At 39.9% G+C, this 20,302-nt stretch overlaps 3 protein-coding genes and 2 pseudogenes across 3 annotated transcripts; 2 read left to right on the top strand and 3 right to left on the bottom strand.

Annotated features, from left to right (window-relative positions):
* The first annotated feature begins 1,910 nt into the window (after positions 1 to 1,910).
* LOC118628403 (olfactory receptor 51I1) lies at positions 1,911 to 2,918 on the top strand. Its single transcript, XM_036259313.1, has one exon. The coding sequence runs from the start codon at positions 1,950 to 1,952 to the stop codon at positions 2,892 to 2,894; it is 945 nt and encodes a 314-aa protein (XP_036115206.1). The 5' UTR covers positions 1,911 to 1,949; the 3' UTR covers positions 2,895 to 2,918.
* A 4,711-nt stretch (positions 2,919 to 7,629) lies between these two features.
* LOC118628582 lies at positions 7,630 to 8,260 on the bottom strand (annotated as a pseudogene).
* A 3,961-nt stretch (positions 8,261 to 12,221) lies between these two features.
* On the top strand, positions 12,222 to 13,172 carry LOC118628496 (olfactory receptor 51I2-like). Its single transcript, XM_036259488.1, has one exon. The coding sequence runs from the start codon at positions 12,222 to 12,224 to the stop codon at positions 13,170 to 13,172; it is 951 nt and encodes a 316-aa protein (XP_036115381.1).
* A 3,385-nt stretch (positions 13,173 to 16,557) lies between these two features.
* Positions 16,558 to 17,434, bottom strand: LOC118628581 (annotated as a pseudogene).
* Positions 17,435 to 19,339: 1,905 nt separating this feature from the next.
* Positions 19,340 to 20,302, bottom strand: LOC118628913 (olfactory receptor 51Q1-like). The gene has a single exon (XM_036259914.1). It carries the CDS (start codon positions 20,285 to 20,287, stop codon positions 19,340 to 19,342), a length of 948 nt encoding a protein of 315 aa, XP_036115807.1. The 5' UTR covers positions 20,288 to 20,302.

The following is a 20,302-nucleotide window of genomic DNA, read 5'->3' as shown; positions in this document are numbered from 1 at the left end:
TTATTTGAAAGGGAGAGAAACCAAGTGAATAGACAAAATTTTTCCCATGACTCATATACTTTCAGGATTATGATTGCTATCTGAGTATGATCCAAGCTCTTGTAACCATCTACTTTTACTCTCTTTACTAAGGGAACTAAGAAGAGAACAAAATCTCCAGAAAAAGTCATAGGATTAAGAGAACCATTATACCTAAATTCCAGAATAGACCTTTAGTTTTAAGATACCTGGTGCCATGGAAATATTCTTACAGAGATATTTTGGATAAAGGTTGAGAAAAAGTCCTTTATGATATTGTTTCTCAATTTTCATCATTCTAACTATTGCTTATTTTTCCTGGAGGTAATTTGATGCTGTGAAAAGACAGTGACAGGACAGAGCAATAGGATTTAGTAAAGAAGGTAGAGAAGGAGATGTCAAAGTAGGAGGAAAATGGTGAGAAATGGTGCCTCTGAAGAAACAAAGCAGTTCTAAGAAGGTGAGTTACCAAAAGAGTTAACTGCTAGCGAGGACAAATGGATGAGGATTGAGAATGTTTATTATTAGATTTAGCAGTAAAGAGGTCAAGGGTGACCACAGAGAAATTAGTTTCAGTTGGGAAGGTGAAATGTGGAAACCTAACTATAGGAAATTGAGCAGTCATAGTAGGTAAAGTCAAGAAGGTCGAATCCCTAACTTTGAGAATTTTAGAATAAAATGGGAGAAATGGAAACATAAACAAGGTCCCCTTCCTTGGCATCTGGAGAGACTGTGTTTCAAGAAGCTTGACTAAAAACGGGGAAAGATAATAGAGTAACAGCTAGAGAGAGAGGTTTCTATAATGGGATGGTCTTGCACAGGCTTATTGCCTGAAGGGACAGAGACAGTAAGAGAGAGGCTGATGCACTACAACAGATGAATGGAAGAGGTGTCTGCAAGAGAAGGCAAGAAGTGTGAAATTCTGATGGTGGATGGCCTGGACTTGGAGAAGGAGAGATACCTCTTCCTCAGGAACTAGGTGATAAGAATGGATAAAGATGTGAATACCTTTAAAATTTAAGCAGTGGTAAATAATCCACCCTCTCCCCCAACAAAACACTTGCTTCTTTCATTTTATCCATCTGCACATCCAGTTTGGTTATAGAATTTATAGAAGTTGGGATTTTCTGTGTGAGTGTGAAAGAGAAGCAAAGAGGAGGTGAAGATGCCAGCTCTAGCGGGAGAGTAGGCCAGGAAAGAAGGGAGGAAGAAAGTACTAAAAGTCAAACAGACTGGAAAAAAAGGAGGAAGAATTATTAAGACTCTGAGAGCAAGCATAAGAAGGTAAGAGGACTGGAGGGTAGAAGGGTGTGGTTAGAATGTTTTAAAAAATGTAACTGAAGGTTTTCAGGGTGGAACAGTTTTTGGTGTTGACATATTCAGGGGTAGGCTGATGGGGAAGAATTGGGAGGCTGAGGTGAAATCTGAGTAAAGGTTATTACAACTGTAATTTTATAGCTATAAATGTTTCATTTATACCATCTACCAAAGGGTTTCCAAAGGTATGAGCAGTGTTTGTTTGTTTCCCCCCCCCCCCCCTGTTTATGTTAACCTCTAGCCCTCTACCCCGAAACTCCCAAAATGTGGCTTCTGGGGTAAGATGGGGAAGTAAAGGTGAGAATTAGGGGACTTTTTTCTTCTTGTCTCCTGCCTTGTTGCCTTGGCAGGATATGGGCACTCACTTGATCATCACACCTTCACAGTGTCTACTATGGCCTAGACAGGGTACAGAGCACTGGTGATAGAGAAATGAGTAGAACCCAGTGCTATCCTTAAAGAACTCGTAGTCTAATAGGGGAAGTAGGAACAGAGACAAACACTTTCAATCTCTGACCTTTTGTGTTGGAGACAGGATGTTTGAAAGAAAGTGAAGAACTCCTGAAAATACTCTATTGGGCTCATTCTCATCTGTTTTTTCTCACCTGACTACCATGTTGGACCTCAATGGCACCCCTTTCCAGCCAGATACACTCCAGCTGACAGGCATTCCTGGGATGCAAAGAGGCCAAGCATGGGTTGCCCTGGTTTTCTGCATCCTATACCTGATCTCCATTGTAGGTAACCTCAGCATCCTCGCTCTGGTGGTTCGGGAGCCTGCTCTGCACCAACCCATGTACTACTTCCTCTCCATGCTCTCTCTCAATGATCTGGGCGTGTCCTTCTCAACACTCCCTACCGTGCTTGCTACCTTCTGCTTCAACTTCCGCCATGTTGGCTTCAATGCCTGCTTGGTTCAGATGTTCTTCATCCATACTTTCTCTTTCATGGAATCAGGCATACTGCTGGCCATGAGCTTTGACCGTTTTGTGGCTATTTGTGACCCACTACACTATACTACTGTGCTCACTAACAGCTGCATCTTGGCTATGGGCCTGGGCATCCTTGCCAAGAGCTTCACTACTCTCCTGCCTTTCCCCTTTCTGGTGAAACGACTTCCCTTCTGCAAGGGCAATGTTTTACATCACTCGTACTGCCTCCATCCAGATCTCATGAAAGTGGCATGTGGAGACATCCATGTTAACAATATCTATGGGCTCTTTGTGGTCATTCTCACTTACGGCATAGACTCAGCGTTCATCCTACTGTCCTATGCATTGATTCTGAGAGCTGTGCTGGCGATTGCATCCCAGGAGCAGCGGCTCAAGGCACTCAACACTTGCATATCACACATCTGTGCAGTTCTGGCTTTCTATGTGCCCATAATTGCTGTCTCCATGATCCACCGTTTCTGGAAAAGTGCGCCACCTGTTGTTCATGTCATGATGTCCAACGTCTACCTATTTGTACCCCCCATGCTCAACCCGGTCATCTACAGTGTGAGGACAAAGGAGATACGCAGAGGAATCCTCAAAGGCTTTTATAAATCCCAGAGCTGAGGAAGGCAGCAGACCCTGAGAGAACGCCTTTGTAGAAAGAACTAAGACATGTTTGTCAACTTAAGAAATGCTTGAAGAAAGGAGAAGAACCAGGACCTTGATAGTTATTAATATGGAACTAATAAAGGAACATTTGTCTCCATAAATGACACAGATGTACAATGAACACTTGCTGTGTGATAAACCTTGTGCTAATTGCTAAGAATTTTATAATGGTGAGTGGGACATATTAAGTAAGGGGGTAGATATATTAAGGAAAAAATGTAAAAACAGAGTAAAGATACCCTGAAAATGTTTGACATGATGAAAGTTCTATTGAGCAACAAAGTTTGAATATGAATAATTTTGCTTCCACCCAGGATGAGGGAAATGACAAACACTGGAGACAAACAAAATCATGTGTAACTTGGTGCTTCATGTGACAGAGAGGGCCCGTTTGGTCTGTAGAGAGCAGGATACTTTTTTTTTTCCTGTTTTTGTGAAATAGTTTGTAAAGGATAAAAGAGATTAGAGTACTTTGTAGAGGGTGGCAGAAAGAAGGGAAGGTAATAATTTTGACAGAAGTATGAGAAGAAAAATATTCAAGAAAGAAAGTTTAGAGCCTTGTTATTCCAAGTACAATTCAATAACCAATAGCATTCACATATCTGACAGCCTGCTAGAGAAACAGAATCTTAGACCCCACAGAAGACCTACTGAATTCAAATTGCATTGATTAAGACCCTTGGGTGATTAAAACTTGAGAAGCACAGTGCTTCTGTTTTCTAACACTGCTCAGGTAATGCCGATCTGATGTGTAACAATAGTAAAAAGGCTCATTAGTAACAGGAGTCAGGAAAAGTGGTTCTCGAAGTGAGATTCTCAGAGTAGCAACATCAGCATCACTTGGGAAATTGTTATACATGCAAATTCTCAGGTCCTTGATCAGATATCCTGAACTAGCAGTCTAAGGAGTGAAATCAGGTAATCTCTTTTAATAAGTTCTCCAAGTAACTTTGATATATGTTCAAGTTTGAGAACATTTAACTTACAAGAATGGTGTTATAGTACAGTGAAATTTAGGAAAATTCCAGGGAAAGAGGAATGGGGAAACGGAGACAAGAAAGTTAAAACAAAGCCAAACAGTGTGGAGAATTTGAAGCTGGCTTGTAAATAGTGAGCCATTATCTTCCCCAAATCAAGGACACTTGAGAGCAAATGGACAGCCAAAGTGACCATTAGTAGATGAGAGGATGAAAAGAAAAACTGTGGTACATTTAACACAATGGAATACTATGCAGGGTAAGGATCTCTAACCTTCTGAGACAGCATGAAATGACCTGGAAAATATTATGCTAAACAAAATAAGCCAGTCAGAGAAAGACAAGTATCACATGATCTCACTTGTATGTGGAAACAAATGAATAAAACAAACTGACGAACAAAATAGATCCAGAAACATGGAAATGTGGAACAGACTGACAGATCTCAGAGGGAAGTGGGAAGCGAAGAGATTAAAGAGATTAACCAAAGAACTTATATGCATATATTCATAATCCAGGGACACAGACAATAGTTTGGTGAAGGTCTTGGGGGGACAGGAGCTGGGTGGAGAGAGTCAATGAGGGGAAGAATAAGAGGATATCTGTAATACTTTCAACAATAAAGATAAATAAAACAATTAATTAATTAGTTAATTAATTAATTAAGCCTCCCTAATGAGATAATGCAGGAACATAGGGGAGAAGGGGAAGAGAAGGGGGGGGAGTGTTTCTAAACCAATAAACAAAAAAGGGGGGGTTATTTTTTGACTCCCTAACAGAGAAGTCAGCAGTCTCAAGGCTTAGCAAGATAAGATTGCCAGGTGCTTCTCATGAATTCTGGGAAGGCCACAACAAAGTAAAAAGAGACCTTGAGAATTAATCTCTACCAAATATTCAACATAAATTTTGAAACACATAGACAGAAAGGTGTATAAAGCCTCAAAACCCCATCCAACTCACGCTTCAGACTAGCTGAGAGCCTGTCTGTGCTTCATAAGCCAGACGTATAGATTTGCTTGCCTTGTTTCTTTCATAAATTTGTTTGCTTTAATACAACACAATCAGGGTCTTTCATTTAAATTCATTTATATGAGAAGACAAGAACTGGGATAGGGATGACCCTCTCTTTCTGACTTAGGGAACTGTCCAATAACATCTTTTCTGGGGTCTCTAGGCTGCCTGTAACACTGGTCCAGCATATTTAGGACAATTGCAAGTAGCTTTTTTCAGGCAGAGATTTCACATGGGAAAGCTTGGGAAATAAGATCTTGAGAGGTTGCCTAAGTCAGATTGTGAGTGGTTTATAAAGCTGAGGGAAACTGAAACTAGGAATGTGGTGTTGGAGGTAAAGGAAAATGCAGACTCATGGCCTATTATCTCTATGAGGTGGTGCAGATATAGCACAGAAATAGCAACAAAGAAGATTCAATGAAGTTTCTAGCCACTCGATAGTCACTCTACAATAATGCAAAGTAGGCAGAGTTCTCAAAGTGTCTCTTTGGGATACTTCAAAGTTTCATAAAAGGAAGGAAAAATATTCTCCATGCCCATCTTCTGTTTGCTTCCCTGGATACAACCCACCACCTGATACAAAAATAAAAGAGCTCTCTCTCCTGCCATCCCTTCCCTCAATACACTCTTACTATATTTGAAACTGAAATAAGGAAGAGGTAAAATTAAATAGTTAATGGAAAGACTAGGTACTTGAGAAAGTAGTTATTTGGGGGATCTGAAATTGAGACCTTCAGGAGAACTTACGTATGGTACAATCACATTAAAATATCAGTTTTTTTTTATTTATTACTTGAATCTCTGCCCTCTGTAGATAAGTACAATCCTCTTTACAAATCAGGTTCCAAGTTGAAGAAATGCTAATCTCCTGGACTCAACAAGCTGGTAGATGGCAAAGCTAGAACTCAAATTTACATCAATGTGACTGAATTCCATGGTCTTTTGGTACCCTGGGATATCTCTCCTGGAGGACACTTCAGTCTTGTGAAATTTGGTTAAGGGTTGAGTGTGAACTGAGTAGAGAACAGTAGTGATACTGAGTAAAGGCAGCCATGATTATATCCTCCCCTGGTTAAATTCTGGGTCTGGCTTTGGCCTGAAGCTCTGTTCCCTGGGCTCGGAGTCTTGGAGTTGCCCATTAGGCTCTAAGCTTTAGATTCTTCTTAGAATATGGCTTTTAAGCTCAGAATTCAGAAAAATAAAGTCTGGGTTTTGTGGTAAGGGTTCCAATTTTGAAACTGGATAACTGGAGTTTGGTAAGGATGTTGCTATGGTGCTTGGAAAAATTTGTCTTCATCTTCCTCTTCATCACAAGGAAGGAGTTGAAAATTTATTTTCTCTGTGCAGAGAGGACAGTATCTCCAGGGGACATGCTTTTTCTTTTATTTTGCTTTCCAAGGTGAGATCTAATTCCCCTTGGTTTTCCATCACTCAGGCAAAACAGGACCCCAGAGGCTCTGACCTCTAGGAGCTCTCATTCAGAAACATAAAGTGTGCCTCCTCTCTTGTTTAGTGCCTGCCAGAGGCCCATTCTGGTGCCCTTGTGAGCTCTTGCCTTCAGTCTTTCAATACAACTGACAGTTCACAAAGCTTTCTAACGTGAGTTTAAACCTATTTGTGTCTTCTAGGTATATGGACAAAAAATGTCTTTCCATCTACAATTCTGTTTGTGCCTCTGTGTGGTTCTTTCAGTCTCTTTCATGTGTATCTTTAAGTGAGTCTCTGTCAGTGTAAATGTAGGTATTTGTGTACTTAGCCATGATATGTTTGGCCTATGATGGAGAGGTTTAAGACAGAAAATCTACTCTGGTGTGTATGGCTCAACGGTTAGAACATCAGCCCGCAGACAGAAGGATTTCAGGTTTGATTCCTGGTCAAGGGCATGTACCTGGGTTTCAGATTCAATCCTCAGCCCTGTTCGGTGTTTTGCGGGAGGCAATCAATCGATGGGTCTCTCTCACATTGATGTTTTTCTCTCTTCCCCCCTCCTTTACACTCTCTCTAAGAATCCATGGGAAAAATATCCTCAGGTGAAGATTCACAAAACAAAAAAGACAGAAAATCTCCAGATTTTATTTTTATACAGGTTGTAGATGAAAGGACTACTATTCATTCAAATGCCTCTGTATCCTCCAAAAACACTTCCGGATAAGGCTGTTAGGGACTGCTTTAGCAGTGAAAGACACATGATGATCTCATGACAGGGGCTGAAAACTTGCTGCTGTTTTGGCCACACAGACTCACAGCCGTGATATTCTCAGTGTCACGAAATAGGAGAGACCTTGACGATCTGCAACATCAGCTTGAGGGCAGAAGATGAATTCAAAGGGCCTTGAATCCCAGTTAAACACTGCCATCAAGGGTTTTTCAGTCTTTACTTGAACATCTCCACTGACCAGAAACATATTATCTCCTTCTGCAGCTTTGACTCTCAGAAAAATCTTCCTTACCTGAGCCCCAGACTGTCTCACTGTGATTTCCACTTTTCACTCACTACCTCTTGCACCCACCCCATCTCCATCTCTTCTATGGTCTCCGCTTCTCAGTGCAAAGCATCACCGTTTCCTTAAATGCTCTTAAAAAAAATCTCACAAGGAGCCATAACTTTATTAATGATAGAAACAGAACAAATTCAAACCAAGCTGCACTTACTCTTTTCAAACACCAAATAAATAAATAAATAAATCTCATCTTTTAGATGGTTATGTTGTTAATTTCATAATAGCATTTACAATATTACTACTGTTGTTCTTCAGGGAGCAGACTGCCCTTGCTCTCCACACATTTGCTTGTAACATGACTTATTCTATGTCTTCAACTCCCACATCTGTTCCATCAACTTCTTCCTCTTCACTCTCCTCTGGTACAGTTGGAGTCTCTGTGTTTTCTTGCATGTTTGAGACATAGCTTCACCTTGAACTTTGAATTTCTCAGCAGACATTACCTGTGCTTGCTGAAATAAATTCTTGATCTTGGCTTCCCCCAAAACTATGTAGGTATCGGTAGCTGGGCTCTTGTAGACATCTGGTTTTGTGATGACAAAACAGATACTCTTAAATTTTTGAATAGTGACCCTGTCGATGACCGAGGTTGGACATAGCCTTTCATGTCCTCTGTTCACACCGGCTCTGTTCTGCTGTACTGACTGGCTCTGCATTGATTTCAGCTGCTGCTGCCAGCTGGGCTTGGTGTGTGGTTGTCTACGTGGAACCTTGTTCCTCTGGCTCCGGTACTGATTCACCACTGTCAGATTCTGCTCCAGACCTTGTCTCAGCCTGGGTCTGTGGCAACCCCTGCTTGTAGCAGGGTGGTCTCTGTGGCTTCGCTGGGCATTTTTTGTGGGGAACATGGAACTGAGATGGGGGCAGAAAGTACCTTAGGTTCTCTTTAAGAGACTTGATCCCCTTTGCCTTTGAGTGTGTCTCAGTTGGTTTAACTCTGACCTGGGTTATAAAATCCAAAACTGAATGCTTTTATGTTTATGGCTCTGAGCAGTATGTTCATGCTTTAATTAATTCCTGATCTCTTGAGCATGTGTTTGTGTTAGAATCATGAAGTGCTGGGGATACAAGAGTGAACTAGGCACAAGTCTAACCCTAAACAAGTCCAAACTATGATAGGGAGAACAGAGAATAAATGTAACTCTAACAAAATAGGAAAACTCTGTATAAAATAGTATGAGAAAATTATTTCTGTTTAAAAAGTTGCAGATTAAATAAAAATTTGAGTATGAATAATAGTAAGAGTTAAAAAAACTAATATGGAAAAAAAAGACAATGTGATCAGACAGAAAAGGAACTACAGAATTGTAAATGTACATTTTAGGACATATTATCTTCTAAATAAAATAATCCTATTAACAAAGCCTAAACTCCATTAATTTTTTGTAAACTGCAAATTACATTGTTGACTCATATTAGACTTATTAGATTACCCATGAGATGCCCTGAATGGAGGATTTGTGGTGAAGAAACTAATAATCAGGTACTTTGAGTAGCTAAAGGAATTTAGGATAGATAATTGGAAGAAAGGAAGATTACAGAATATTGTGACTGAAACTTTTAAATACTACTTATCTGTTCAACTACCCATTAATCCAATTAAACGTTTGCTAGGCTTCTGCCATGTGCTTGACCCTGAGTATCTAGTGATCAAAATTCTTTAAAAAGCATCAATACTAACCTTTCTTTGATGGACTTTACAATCTACTAGAGAATACGGTCATCAAACAAATAATTACATAAGTATATACATATGTTTACAAATTAAGATGTGTTTTATAAGAAAACAACAGATACCGTGAAGCAGTATTTAAGTGACACCTCAAAAGATGATCAAGTCTCTGTGTCTGCAGCATTATCCATAATGTGGAAGAAATAGGTTTAAGCCCAAAGTGAGAAAGAACTTTATAAGGCAGTGCCATCTAACCAGGATGGCTTCAGGTGCCGTGAGCTCCCCAGCATTAGAGCATTCAAGCTGATTGTGGGTGACAGTTTCATAAGGATGCTGTGGAGGTGGTTCTCTTAGCGGATACAAGATTGGACTCTGGTTTCAGGTCTTAGAAAGCCTGTCATGTGGGGAGCTGAATCAGTGAACTTCTAAGAGGGGCCACTTTAGAAGGTCACTTAACTCCCATTCTCTTCCAGCTGACTCCCAGTCAGCATATAAGGCAAGAAAAAAAAATCTGTCTGCCATTTTGTTATTTTTTTTTCAGCCTATAAAAATAATAACAATATCTCTAGTATCTGCTCATTCTTTCTACTTAGGTGGTATTAGCTCCAGAAAGCTGGCTGCTGGGCTTCATAGGAAAGACCACAGGACTTATATTTGGAAAAACTAGATTCTAGTTCCAGCTTAGCCAGTTACTGGTTTAAAGCTAGTCACTTAACATGGTTGTATGAGATTGATATGAGGGAGCTTGGTAGTGAGGCAATTACCTCTCTGGCAACCATTTCTACCACCCAGAGAGTGAGCTAATTTCCTGTAGCTGTGCTCTCCTGCTCTTCCCATTTCCCATCGTGCAGATTTCTCCACCATGGCATGGGTCATGGCTAGTGTTTCCAAGCCTTCATTGTTTCTTCCTGCCCAAGGTGAGGTTTTACCAGTGGCAGGAAGTCTTAGGTGAGGCAGGTCAAAACTGCAATCAGGTAAGATAATTAGATAAAGCCTCAAAATGCTGTGGGATCCAGCAATTGGTGAAATACAAGGGAATGTTTACGCTGCAGGTCAGGAGTAGGGTCGGTAGGCTATCTGAAAAACAAGAAAAAAGGAAGACTTGGTTAGTACTTGCAAGTTACTTTTTATCTAAAATAGTGTCACTATAAAGTGACTGAAACGTCACCAAATGGGCCTGGAGTAGTTCTTAACTTTAGATTCACCTTGGGAGCTTTACAATATATCGATTATTAGATACCTCATCCAGAGATTCTAATTTAATTGGTGTGGAGTGTTACCTAGGCAGGGGGGTTTTAACTCAGCAGGTGATTACTATGTATAGCCAAGGTTGAGAACCATTGATCTATAAGGCAGAAGCAAGGGACATTAATGGATAAAAGTCACAAGCAAGGATATTTCACCTTAAAGGAAGTTGTTAATCTTGAGGAAAGCAGAGATAGAATGCATGGAATTTTTGTAGGGACACTGAAGAGAGGTACATCAAGAGAGGGCTTGAAAGTGAGGAGTAAGAGAATGTGGAGTCTGGGCCATCCTCACTCTTATGTTGTACATGTGTATCTCCTTGGTCATAGCTCTTTGTATTCCCTCAGCTATATATTCTCCTGTTTATCCATTCTAGGGGAACATTTTCATTAAAGTCTTTAGCTATATGGACCACTTCACATAAATACTGGAAAACTTCAGGATAAAGAATTGATAATAAATCAGTGAACCCTTTATTGATGTGAGTGAATGAATACACAGATGATTAAAAATAATTCAGCTTTTGCACTCATTGTGACTTTACCTTCCTACTTCATATTTTTAAAGTTTATTTTACAAATGTAATTTATTATATTTCACTATATAATGTTACATAGTACAGTATTTTATTATATTATATATAGTTTCACCTTTTGGTTAAGGTTTAACTATTTCATTCTGACCTCTTGGCCATTAATGGAGTGCTTTATCTCTGTGTCTTTGGTCTCTCCATGGACTCTAGATTAAATCTATTATTTTAAAGCCACCGCCTCTCTGAACTCTCTTTTGAAACTCAGAGGTCATTTGTGTATTAGTATAATTTTTATGAAGTGTCTATATCTGTTGCCACCCTTATTCATGTTTCTCTTTTTTTCAACTTTCTAAAACCAAAGTCTCACTTTCATTCATAAAACTTGTTTTTCTTCCCCCTGGAGTGAAGTGGTTATGACCATTTTTCCAGGCATCCTGGTTTTCTCAGACACACATTGTCAGAGTTACAACTCAGTTCTTTCTTATGACTTCCCCTCGACCAGCCTTGGTTACGCTCCCATCCCCATAGTGAAATGGAAAAATCAGTACAGGAAAACTCTGTGGGTCTGAACTATAACCTAGGCTCTGCAGAAATTGATTCTTTGGGTTTTGGTACATTACTCACTGTTTCTCTCTTAGTTTTAGTGTATCCTTAAAAATAAAATAGTTTATGTTTATTCAGTGTTTCATAAGCCATACAGTATCTTGTTAACCTTTACAAAAACCATATGAGGCAGATAAATTTTTAGCTTTAGTTTACAAATGGTCACGTCGAGGCTTGGGAAGGTTAGGTTCGCTGCTCAAGGTCACACTGAGAATACACTGTCAGTTGGACTTCAAATCAAGGTTTGCCAGAATCCACGGTGGAGCTCTGAAACACTGAACCTATGATGCTAATTTTCTCATTTGCTTCTTATATCCAAATAAGAGAATAGCATTACTATCTCCATGTTACAAACCAAACAACGAAACACAAGCTTTGGGCCAGGGTATAAATGAGCTGTCCACATCACCCATTTAATAACTGTCTGAATGTGGATTTTGATTCTGATTTATTCCTGTGTTTCTGCTCTTAATTTTTAAGTTATGCTGTCCATCATAAGATTGTGCAGTCTCAAACATTTTCATCCCATGTAAATTCTAGGATTCTTGCTGTCGGGGGAAAAGAAGGAGAGTTATATTTTTGCTCAGAATGATATAAATGACTCCAACTTCCCCCATCTCCTTGTATCCCCCTCCTTTAGCCTTTGAGGTGGGCTGCTGAGGCAGAAGACCCTATAGGCGGGAGCTAACTTTGCTTTGTTTTTCAAATGGCAGGTGAAGACTGATCTCTGCTGTGGGTGATATGGGAGCCAAGAACAATGGAAGTTTTGATCTCCTCTCTGTCTTTCTGACTGGAATCCCAGGATGGGAGGCTCAACATAGTTGGCTTTCCATCCCTTTCTTCATCATGTACATTGTGGCCATTGTGGGCAACAGCTTAATCATGGCAGCAGTGCAGGCAGACCCGGCCCTACATGAGCCCATGTACCTGTTTCTCTCCATGTTGGCTGTGACTGAGGTGGGTGTCTCTGTGTCTACACTGCCCACTGTCATGGGCATTCTTTGGTTTGATGCCCACCAGGTTGACTTCGATGGATGCCTGTCTCAGATGTTCTTTATTCACACTTTCTCCTGCATGGAATCGGGCGTCCTCTTGGCCATGAGTTATGACCGCTTTGTAGCCATCTACAACCCACTGCGTTATTCAGCCATACTGACCTTCCCCCGCATTATCTGCATGGGTCTGGGCATTACACTGAAGAGCGTGACACTCATGGCACCCCTTCCCATCCTTCTGAGGCAACTGCCCTATTGCCACACTAATGTCCTCTCCCACTCCTACTGCCTCCACTCAGACCTGATCCAGCTGCCCTGTGCTGAGACTAAGCTCAATAGCATCCTGGGTTTGGCCATTGTCCTGGCCACCTTTGGGCTGGACTCACTGCTCATCGTGGTCTCTTACGTACTGATTCTTTACACAGTGCTGGGCATTGCTTCTGGGGAGGGACGGTGGAAGGCCCTCAACACGTGTGTGTCACACATCTGTGCGGTGCTTGTGTACTATGTGCCTATGATTGGTGTGTCTGTGATGCATCGCGCTGCTAAACATGCCTCACCCCTGGTCCACACACTCATGTCTAGCATCTACCTGTTCGTGCCTCCTGTGCTCAACCCCATCATCTATAGCATCAAGACTAAGCCAATCCGACTGGGAATTGCCACCTTGTTTTCCTGCAAGCAAGAATTGCTCTGAATCACTCCAAGGAGGCAAGGGCTTTGAATCCGTTCATAAACTCTGATGGTGTTTCTGCTGCAGACAAAGCTCTATACCAGGCGTTGTGAGGAAGAATTGAAACAAAGCATTCAAAGTGTTGACATAGGCGTGAATTTGATCACAAGAAATATCGATAACCCTTCCCATCTTATATCCTATCAATGTACATGTGTCCCTGGGAGTGCACATGAGTGTGTCATCTCTAATAGGTATGGTCATCTTGAGAGCAGAGATCACAAATTTCCTTTTCCTTTTCTTCTTAAAACTCCTAGCAAAGAGCCTAGAAAATTGAGACTGAATGATTCTTGAAATGAAATAAAACAAATTTCTGTTTTGATGGGTTAGGCAGGGATTAAGCATCTACTCCAATAAAAGATCATCCTGAGAACACACCTTTGATTAAGGTGAGTATATTTTTTGGTTTGCCCCAGATAGTCAGGATTTACACTTACTTTCCTCAGCATCATTATTAATAGCACTCTCTTCCCCTCTCAAATTGTCCTTGTTTTAACTATAAATTATATTGGAAAGCTACCTATGAGGCAACCTCCCTCTTTTTATGAAAGGAAGCAAACTATCTCTATGACCCACCATACAACAGTCTCTCTTCCCAGAATTTATGTGTTAGGAGACTCTGAGAATGAGGAACAGGTGGCTAAATGGCCTCAACTTAAGTGCAAAATGAAATATGGACAACCTCACAAGGCCCAGGTTTCAGATCCTAAGAATTCCAGCAAAAGCACCACATTGTGCTTTCATAAAATCTCAGGCCCTATTTTTAGGGCCAAATAGATCTGATGTCACTGTGTCTGGATATTCCTCTTCCTGTTTTCCCTGTCCCTTCAGACTTCAGTAATGTTACCATGCCCTGTGGCCAATATATTTTTATCTGTTTCTTTATTGAGCTGAAGTCAAAGCATGTAAGCCACAAGTCAAAGGAATGAACATGCATGAATACATTTTGACTATATAATCAAATCTCATTTTCAGTAAGATTACTTTCACAGTCACTAGCTCTGAGAAAAATGTTTGCCTAGCAGCTATACTTAGAGCCCAGATCACTTTTAATAGATTTATTTCACAGTTGTTTAACAATTCAAGACTTAGAAAAATAGAAAATAATAGTTGCATGATAATAAAAAAAATATATTAGAAAAGTATCTAGTAAATCATTCTGGCTGTTTTCTGACCCTCTCAAAGGCTGTGACTTTGAATAACAATTTCCAAATGACAATAATGTAGATATTTGTAGCCTTTTATGGTTAAGTTTAAAGCTACACTATCTAATATGGTGACCACCAGCTGCACAGAGCTATTGAGTCCTTGAAATGTGGCTAGTTTGAATTGACATATATTGTAATGACATGTGATAAGATTTTGAAAAAGTACATTTTGAAAAAAAGGTAGAATATGTTATTATTTCTAATAGTTTACACATTGAAATGATAACATTCTAGATATATTGTGTTAAACAACATATACTTTGAAAGTTATTTTTACCTATTTCTTTTTTGGTTTTTAATGTTGGTACTAGAAAATTGTAACTAAGCTGTGCTTATGTTATATATCTATTGTGTAGCACTAGGTCAGAAGTTAAATTGTGGAAACTAGCAAGAAACCACAGTAAAAGAGAGTAATGAATTTGAAATTATCTGTCAGTATTTGTCTGTTGAATGAATTCCATTGATCTAAAGCAGTGATTTTCAACCTGTGTGTCACAGCACATTGGTGTGCCACAAGAATTTTTAAAACATGCAATACCTATTTAGTCGAGGGCACTGACCTCTTTTCCCTTAGATTGCCAAATGAAAAAATAACAATAGCCAACATAACAATAGCCATTTGGTGTAAATGAATCAAAATTATACCTATTTTTGTCAGATCAGCACAAAATATATTTTTTGGTGTGCCACAGAGTTTTAGCAATTAGTTTATATGTGCCATGAGATAAAAAAAATAGTGGGAATCGATGGTCTAAGGTCATAAAACTCTAACATGAAGTGCAGAGAAAGCAATATCTTAGGTTTAGACAACTTAAATAGATATACAGCGAGACACTTGGCCCCCACCATCTGCCATCCATTTACTTAATTGTTAAATTCTAGCACATATGTATAGTGTTCATATATAAAATGACTAGAACATAGCTCCTAAGATGAGATGCAAGAAATACAGTCAGGTTAAAAATCCATACCAATAAAAATTCATCGAAAATGCTCATTTTAAGATATATGCACGATGTAAAATGTTTTAATATTTTATAAATAAATGCAGAAAGATTGTACAAGTATTCAAAATTTCTTAGTATTCTCAGTAAGGGTGAATTGTTAGATAGATTAGTTGTGTATTTCTATAAAAAAAAACAAACTTTAAATACTTTTTTTCTGACATGATTTCAGCATGCAATACAATGCCAGAATAACATTTTAATATAGGAAAGTCTTGAGTTAATTTTCTAATTGAAAATCTAATCATTTGAGCTTTACAATTTATTATACTGATTTTATTTGTCAGATAACTTAAAAGTGTTTTCAAAAATATTCAAATTTGTGGGAATGTCTGTGACTGTTGCTACTGGCTTGTCATTGCTTCTAGGCCATCTCAGCTGACAGAGGAAGGAAATATATGTCTGTATGCTGACCTGTGTTCATACAAATATCTATAAATATTTCTGCATTTAACCATTTGCATCCACATTAAGCTAAACATAACTTCATCCTGATGTTTCCAATTCGAACTCAAGACTAATTCAAACCTCCTGCCCTTAACTTTTCAGTAGCTTCCCAATAGAACAGTGAGACACCTGGCTCCCACCATCTGCCACCCTTTTACTTAATTGTTCAATTCTAGCACATATGCAGTATTTATAGAACTTTAATCTGAATCTACATGAAAAATTACTTTATCAACCAGAGTAAAGCACTTATTATACTTCCTTTTGCCTTAAGTCTGACAGACCCCACCCATTTCCAAAGTTACGTAGGTGAGCAACATTTCCCCCATCTCTTTCAGTGCGGCGGTTTCATATATTTGTAATAGAACTCTATTATTTTTTCACATTCTACATTGCATCCTGGGATCTGCTCATGTACTAAATGATACACTGAAGTTCACTCTGTGCTTTTGTAAAGTTCTATGGGCTTTGGCAAGTGCATGGTGTCTTGTATGCACCATTACAGAGTTACAGAATGACTGCTAGCTCCTCCAAGCCCAAAATCTGCTAAATGCCGAGATTATGTCATACTGCCTCAAAAATATGGTGGCATTTCATTTTACAGTCTTCATTTCTAAATTGTTACTGTACTCTCCCCATAAACCCATGACTCTAATTCCTGAGTAATTTAACACAATCATTCTTTTATCTTTAATGCATGTATCTTGGGACAGAAGGAGAATAATTTCCCTGGCAGATCTGCTTAATCTTTATATTGTAAATGATGGGCTTCATCATCGGAGATGTCAACAGGTAGGTATTGGCCATGATAACATGGACCAGTGAAGAGGCATGCTTGGCAAAGCAGTGGGTCATAGATACACCAACCATGGGAACATAGAGAATCAGAACAGCCAGAATGTGGGACAGACAATTGCCGAGGGCTCAAAGTCTCTCAACCAGGGAGGCTACTCCAGGACACTTCTCAGAATCATTGCATAAGAGAACACAATGAGGAGAGGGTCCATTGCAATAATGAGCAAGACCAGAGCAAAGCCATACTAGCTGTTGAACTGGACGTCATCACAGACCTGTCGAATCATGTCCTGGTGGAGGCAGTAGGAGTGAGAGAGAAGGTGGGAGTGGCAGAAGGGTAGGCACTTGAGCAGGAAAAGGAAGGGGGGAACAGCCAGAACACAGCGGCAAATGACAGCTAACCCGATCCTGCCAATGACTTCACTGGTGAGGATAGTGGCATAATGGAGGGGGTGGCAGATGGCCACATAGTGGTCAAAGGACATGGCCAACAACACAGAAGAGTCCATAAAAGAAAATCTGTGAAGGAAGAAAAAAATTGAGCAAAACAGGCCTCAAAGCTGATCTTACGAATGTTGAACCAGAGGAGCTGCATAACAGTGGGCAGGGTGGTGAGGGTGAGACCCAGGTCAGTCAGGGCCAGCATGGAGAGGAACAGGTGCATGGGCTGGTGGAGGGCTGGCTCTGTGCGGATGACAGTGAGAATGATGGTGTTGCCCACGATGGAGATGGTGTAGAGACAGCAAAAAGGGATGGAGATTCCTTCTTCCATTCTACTACTCCCATTTAGGGCATGTGCCCTAACCTGGAATAAAACTGACGACCTCTTGGTGCTGGGCCCATTAGCGGCTTTTAAATAATGAGGAGAGACAAGGACAGATCCCAAATTGTTTGAGAATTTGTTGTTTTTTAAGTCTATTATGATTAATCTTCCTTTGGGAAATGGCAAAGTCAGGGCCACTTTGATAATTTGATAATTATATATATTTTGAATGTTCTTGTTTTTGTGACAGCAGCAGATTATTGTTGTTATTTTAGTGTATCTGTTCAATGATCCACGATAAAATTAAATTATGTACAGAGGAAAAGAAACCTTTTTAATAACTTAGTCTTAAAAATACATAATTTGGGATGAGCTATTGAATCTGATCTCACAATTTTGGAGAAGATGGGTCATTAGCCCTGGACAACTGATGTGGGTAACTTTCTGGAATTAGTGAATGGAAGAACATACTTTTTATTAAGAACTCTCTATATTCCAAATAGTGGTGTTTCTTTATTTACATTAAAAACTTCTTTCCACAATCCTTATTCCTTACCCTCTGTGACACTATTTACAGTTTTATTGAGAGTGCGTCCTCCTCTTCACTTCATGTTTCTTTAGCAAAAGTATTCCTGCACACCTAAGACAGTTTACCTGCGTTTTCTATGTAAGAGTCATTAATACCAGTATGGAGGCGTAATTGTGTACATTTTACAACCAAAGAAGCTGTGATTCCAAAAAGTTAAACAACTCAGCTCATTTATTAACAAGTCACAATGACTAATTAAAGGTTTGCAACAAAATAGAAGCATAATTTGAACTAGTTCAGAAAACAAGTCCAATCATAACCAAATCTTAGTTGTTTCTACACAGTCACACTCAACATTCAAGCTCATTTTTATGTTTATTCTCTAGAGATAGTCTGTATCATGACTCTTACCTCCATTTACCATCTTCCTTTTTATTGAAGTTTTTTGATGTTGACATTATTGTCCCCCTCCCCCCACTTTGTCCACCCTCACTCACACCAAGGTCCCCCTCCCTTGGCCTTCTCCACACTATTTTCTGAGACTATGGAGTATGCATGTATGTTCTTAGCTAATCCCTTCACCTTCATTATTCAGTCACACCCACCTCCCTCTCCTTGGGCAGCAGCCAGTCTGTGTCATGGGTCCGTGTTTCCAGTTCCATTTTGTTCGTCAAGTTATTTTTTCATTAGAGTCCATGTATTAGTGAGAGCATATGCCATTTACCATCTTCTTTCAACAGTAATTTCCATCTCCATGAATCATAATTCTACCCTTGAGTTTCACTGACCATGGCCGTAAATATTAGTTCAACAGTTTCTCAGAACCTCAAGCAATTTGCACTTTATTTTTGCAATGTTTGGTGTTTATTTTTTCTAAGTAGCCCTGCTATCCACTAATTTGACCTCCTAGATTATGAAGCTTCTCTTTTATTATTGTGGACTGAGATTTCACAAGCACCTATTTTTAATTAAAAGCTGGCATTTGCTTCAGGAATTTTTTACAAAGTGTGAACAGGTTACATTCTCCATATAGTTTCTTATACAGTAATCAGCACTTTAAATTTACAAAGCAGGATTTTATATTTCACCACATCTTAATAACAGTACCTATGTGAAGAAAGCAGAACAGGGATTATATATTTTAAAATATTTTTTTCTCAAAGTCTTGTGGCTTGAAGAGTAAATAAAGTAGGTTAAAAAACTTTAAGTCTTTTAATTTCTAGTAAAAATAAACAAACAATTTCTTTTGTTTTACATTGAAACCTTCTTATACAGCACTGATTCCTTACCCCATCTATGCTACTTAATAGTTTTGATGGTAGTATCCCTGCTCATGACTCCATATATTTATATAAAAGTTCTTCTGTAAACTTAAATTCCAATAGTTAGTGCACTTTTCTCTGGAAGAGTAAACGAAACATTCCCTGGCGGATCTGTTTAGTCTTTACACTATAAATAATGGGGTTCATCACAGGAGGTGCCAACAGGTAGGTATTGGCCATGACGCTGTGGACAAGTGGAGAGGCATGCTTGGCAAAGCGGTGGGTCATAGATAAGCCAACCATGGGAACATAGAGAACCAGCACAGCCAGAATGTGAGATAGACAGTTGTTGAGGGCCCGGAGCCGCTCAGTCCACCTGGCTGTGCCCAAGATACTTTTCAGGATTAGTGAGTAGGACAGCACAATGAGCAGAGGGTCCATCACAATAATGAGCAAGACCAGAGCAAAGCCGTACCAGCTGTTGAACCGGATGTCACCACAGACCAGTCGAATCATGTCCTGGTGGAGGCAGTAGGAGTGAGAGAGAAGGTGGGAGCGGCAGAAGGGCAGGCGTTTGAGCAGGAAAAGGGAAGGAAGAACAGCCAGAACACAGCGGCAAATGACAGCTAACCCGATCCTGCCAATGACTTCCCTGGTGAGGATAGTGGCATAATGGAGGGGGTGGCAGATGGCCACATAGCGGTCAAATGACATGGCCAACAACACAGAAGATTCCATAAAAGAGAATCCGTGAAGGAAGAAAAATTGAGCAAAACAGGCCTCAAAGCTGATCTTACGAATGTTGAACCAGAGGAGCTGCATAACAGTGGGCAGGGTGGTGAGGGTGAGACCCAGGTCAGTCAGGGCCAGCATGGAGAGGAACAGGTGCATGGGCTGGTGGAGGGCTGGCTCTGTGCGGATGACAGTGAGAATGATGGTGTTGCCCATGATGGAGATGGTGTAGAGACAGCAAAAAGGGATGGAGATCCAGATGTGGGAAGCCTCAAAGCCAGGAATGCCCATGAGGATGAAGTAGAAAGGTTCTTTGGTGGTGTTAGTCACCTCCGACATGATGAGTGAATACAA

The sequence above is a fragment of the Molossus molossus genome, unplaced genomic scaffold, assembly GCF_014108415.1.
Source record: "Molossus molossus isolate mMolMol1 unplaced genomic scaffold, mMolMol1.p scaffold_m16_p_13, whole genome shotgun sequence".
NCBI classification, from domain to species: Eukaryota; Metazoa; Chordata; class Mammalia; order Chiroptera; family Molossidae; genus Molossus; species Molossus molossus.
The sequence above is the reverse complement of the archived record's forward strand: the minus strand, read 5'-3'. Positions and strand labels throughout refer to the sequence as shown.

What these genes read in the sequence shown, in the direction of transcription:
- LOC118628403 (XM_036259313.1), top strand. Translation starts at nt 1,950, where the DNA reads ATGTTGGACCTCAATGGCACCCCTTTCCAGCCAGATACACTCCAGCTG.
- LOC118628496 (XM_036259488.1), top strand. Translation starts at nt 12,222, where the DNA reads ATGGGAGCCAAGAACAATGGAAGTTTTGATCTCCTCTCTGTCTTTCTG.
- LOC118628913 (XM_036259914.1), bottom strand. Translation starts at nt 20,287, where the DNA reads ATGTCGGAGGTGACTAACACCACCAAAGAACCTTTCTACTTCATCCTC.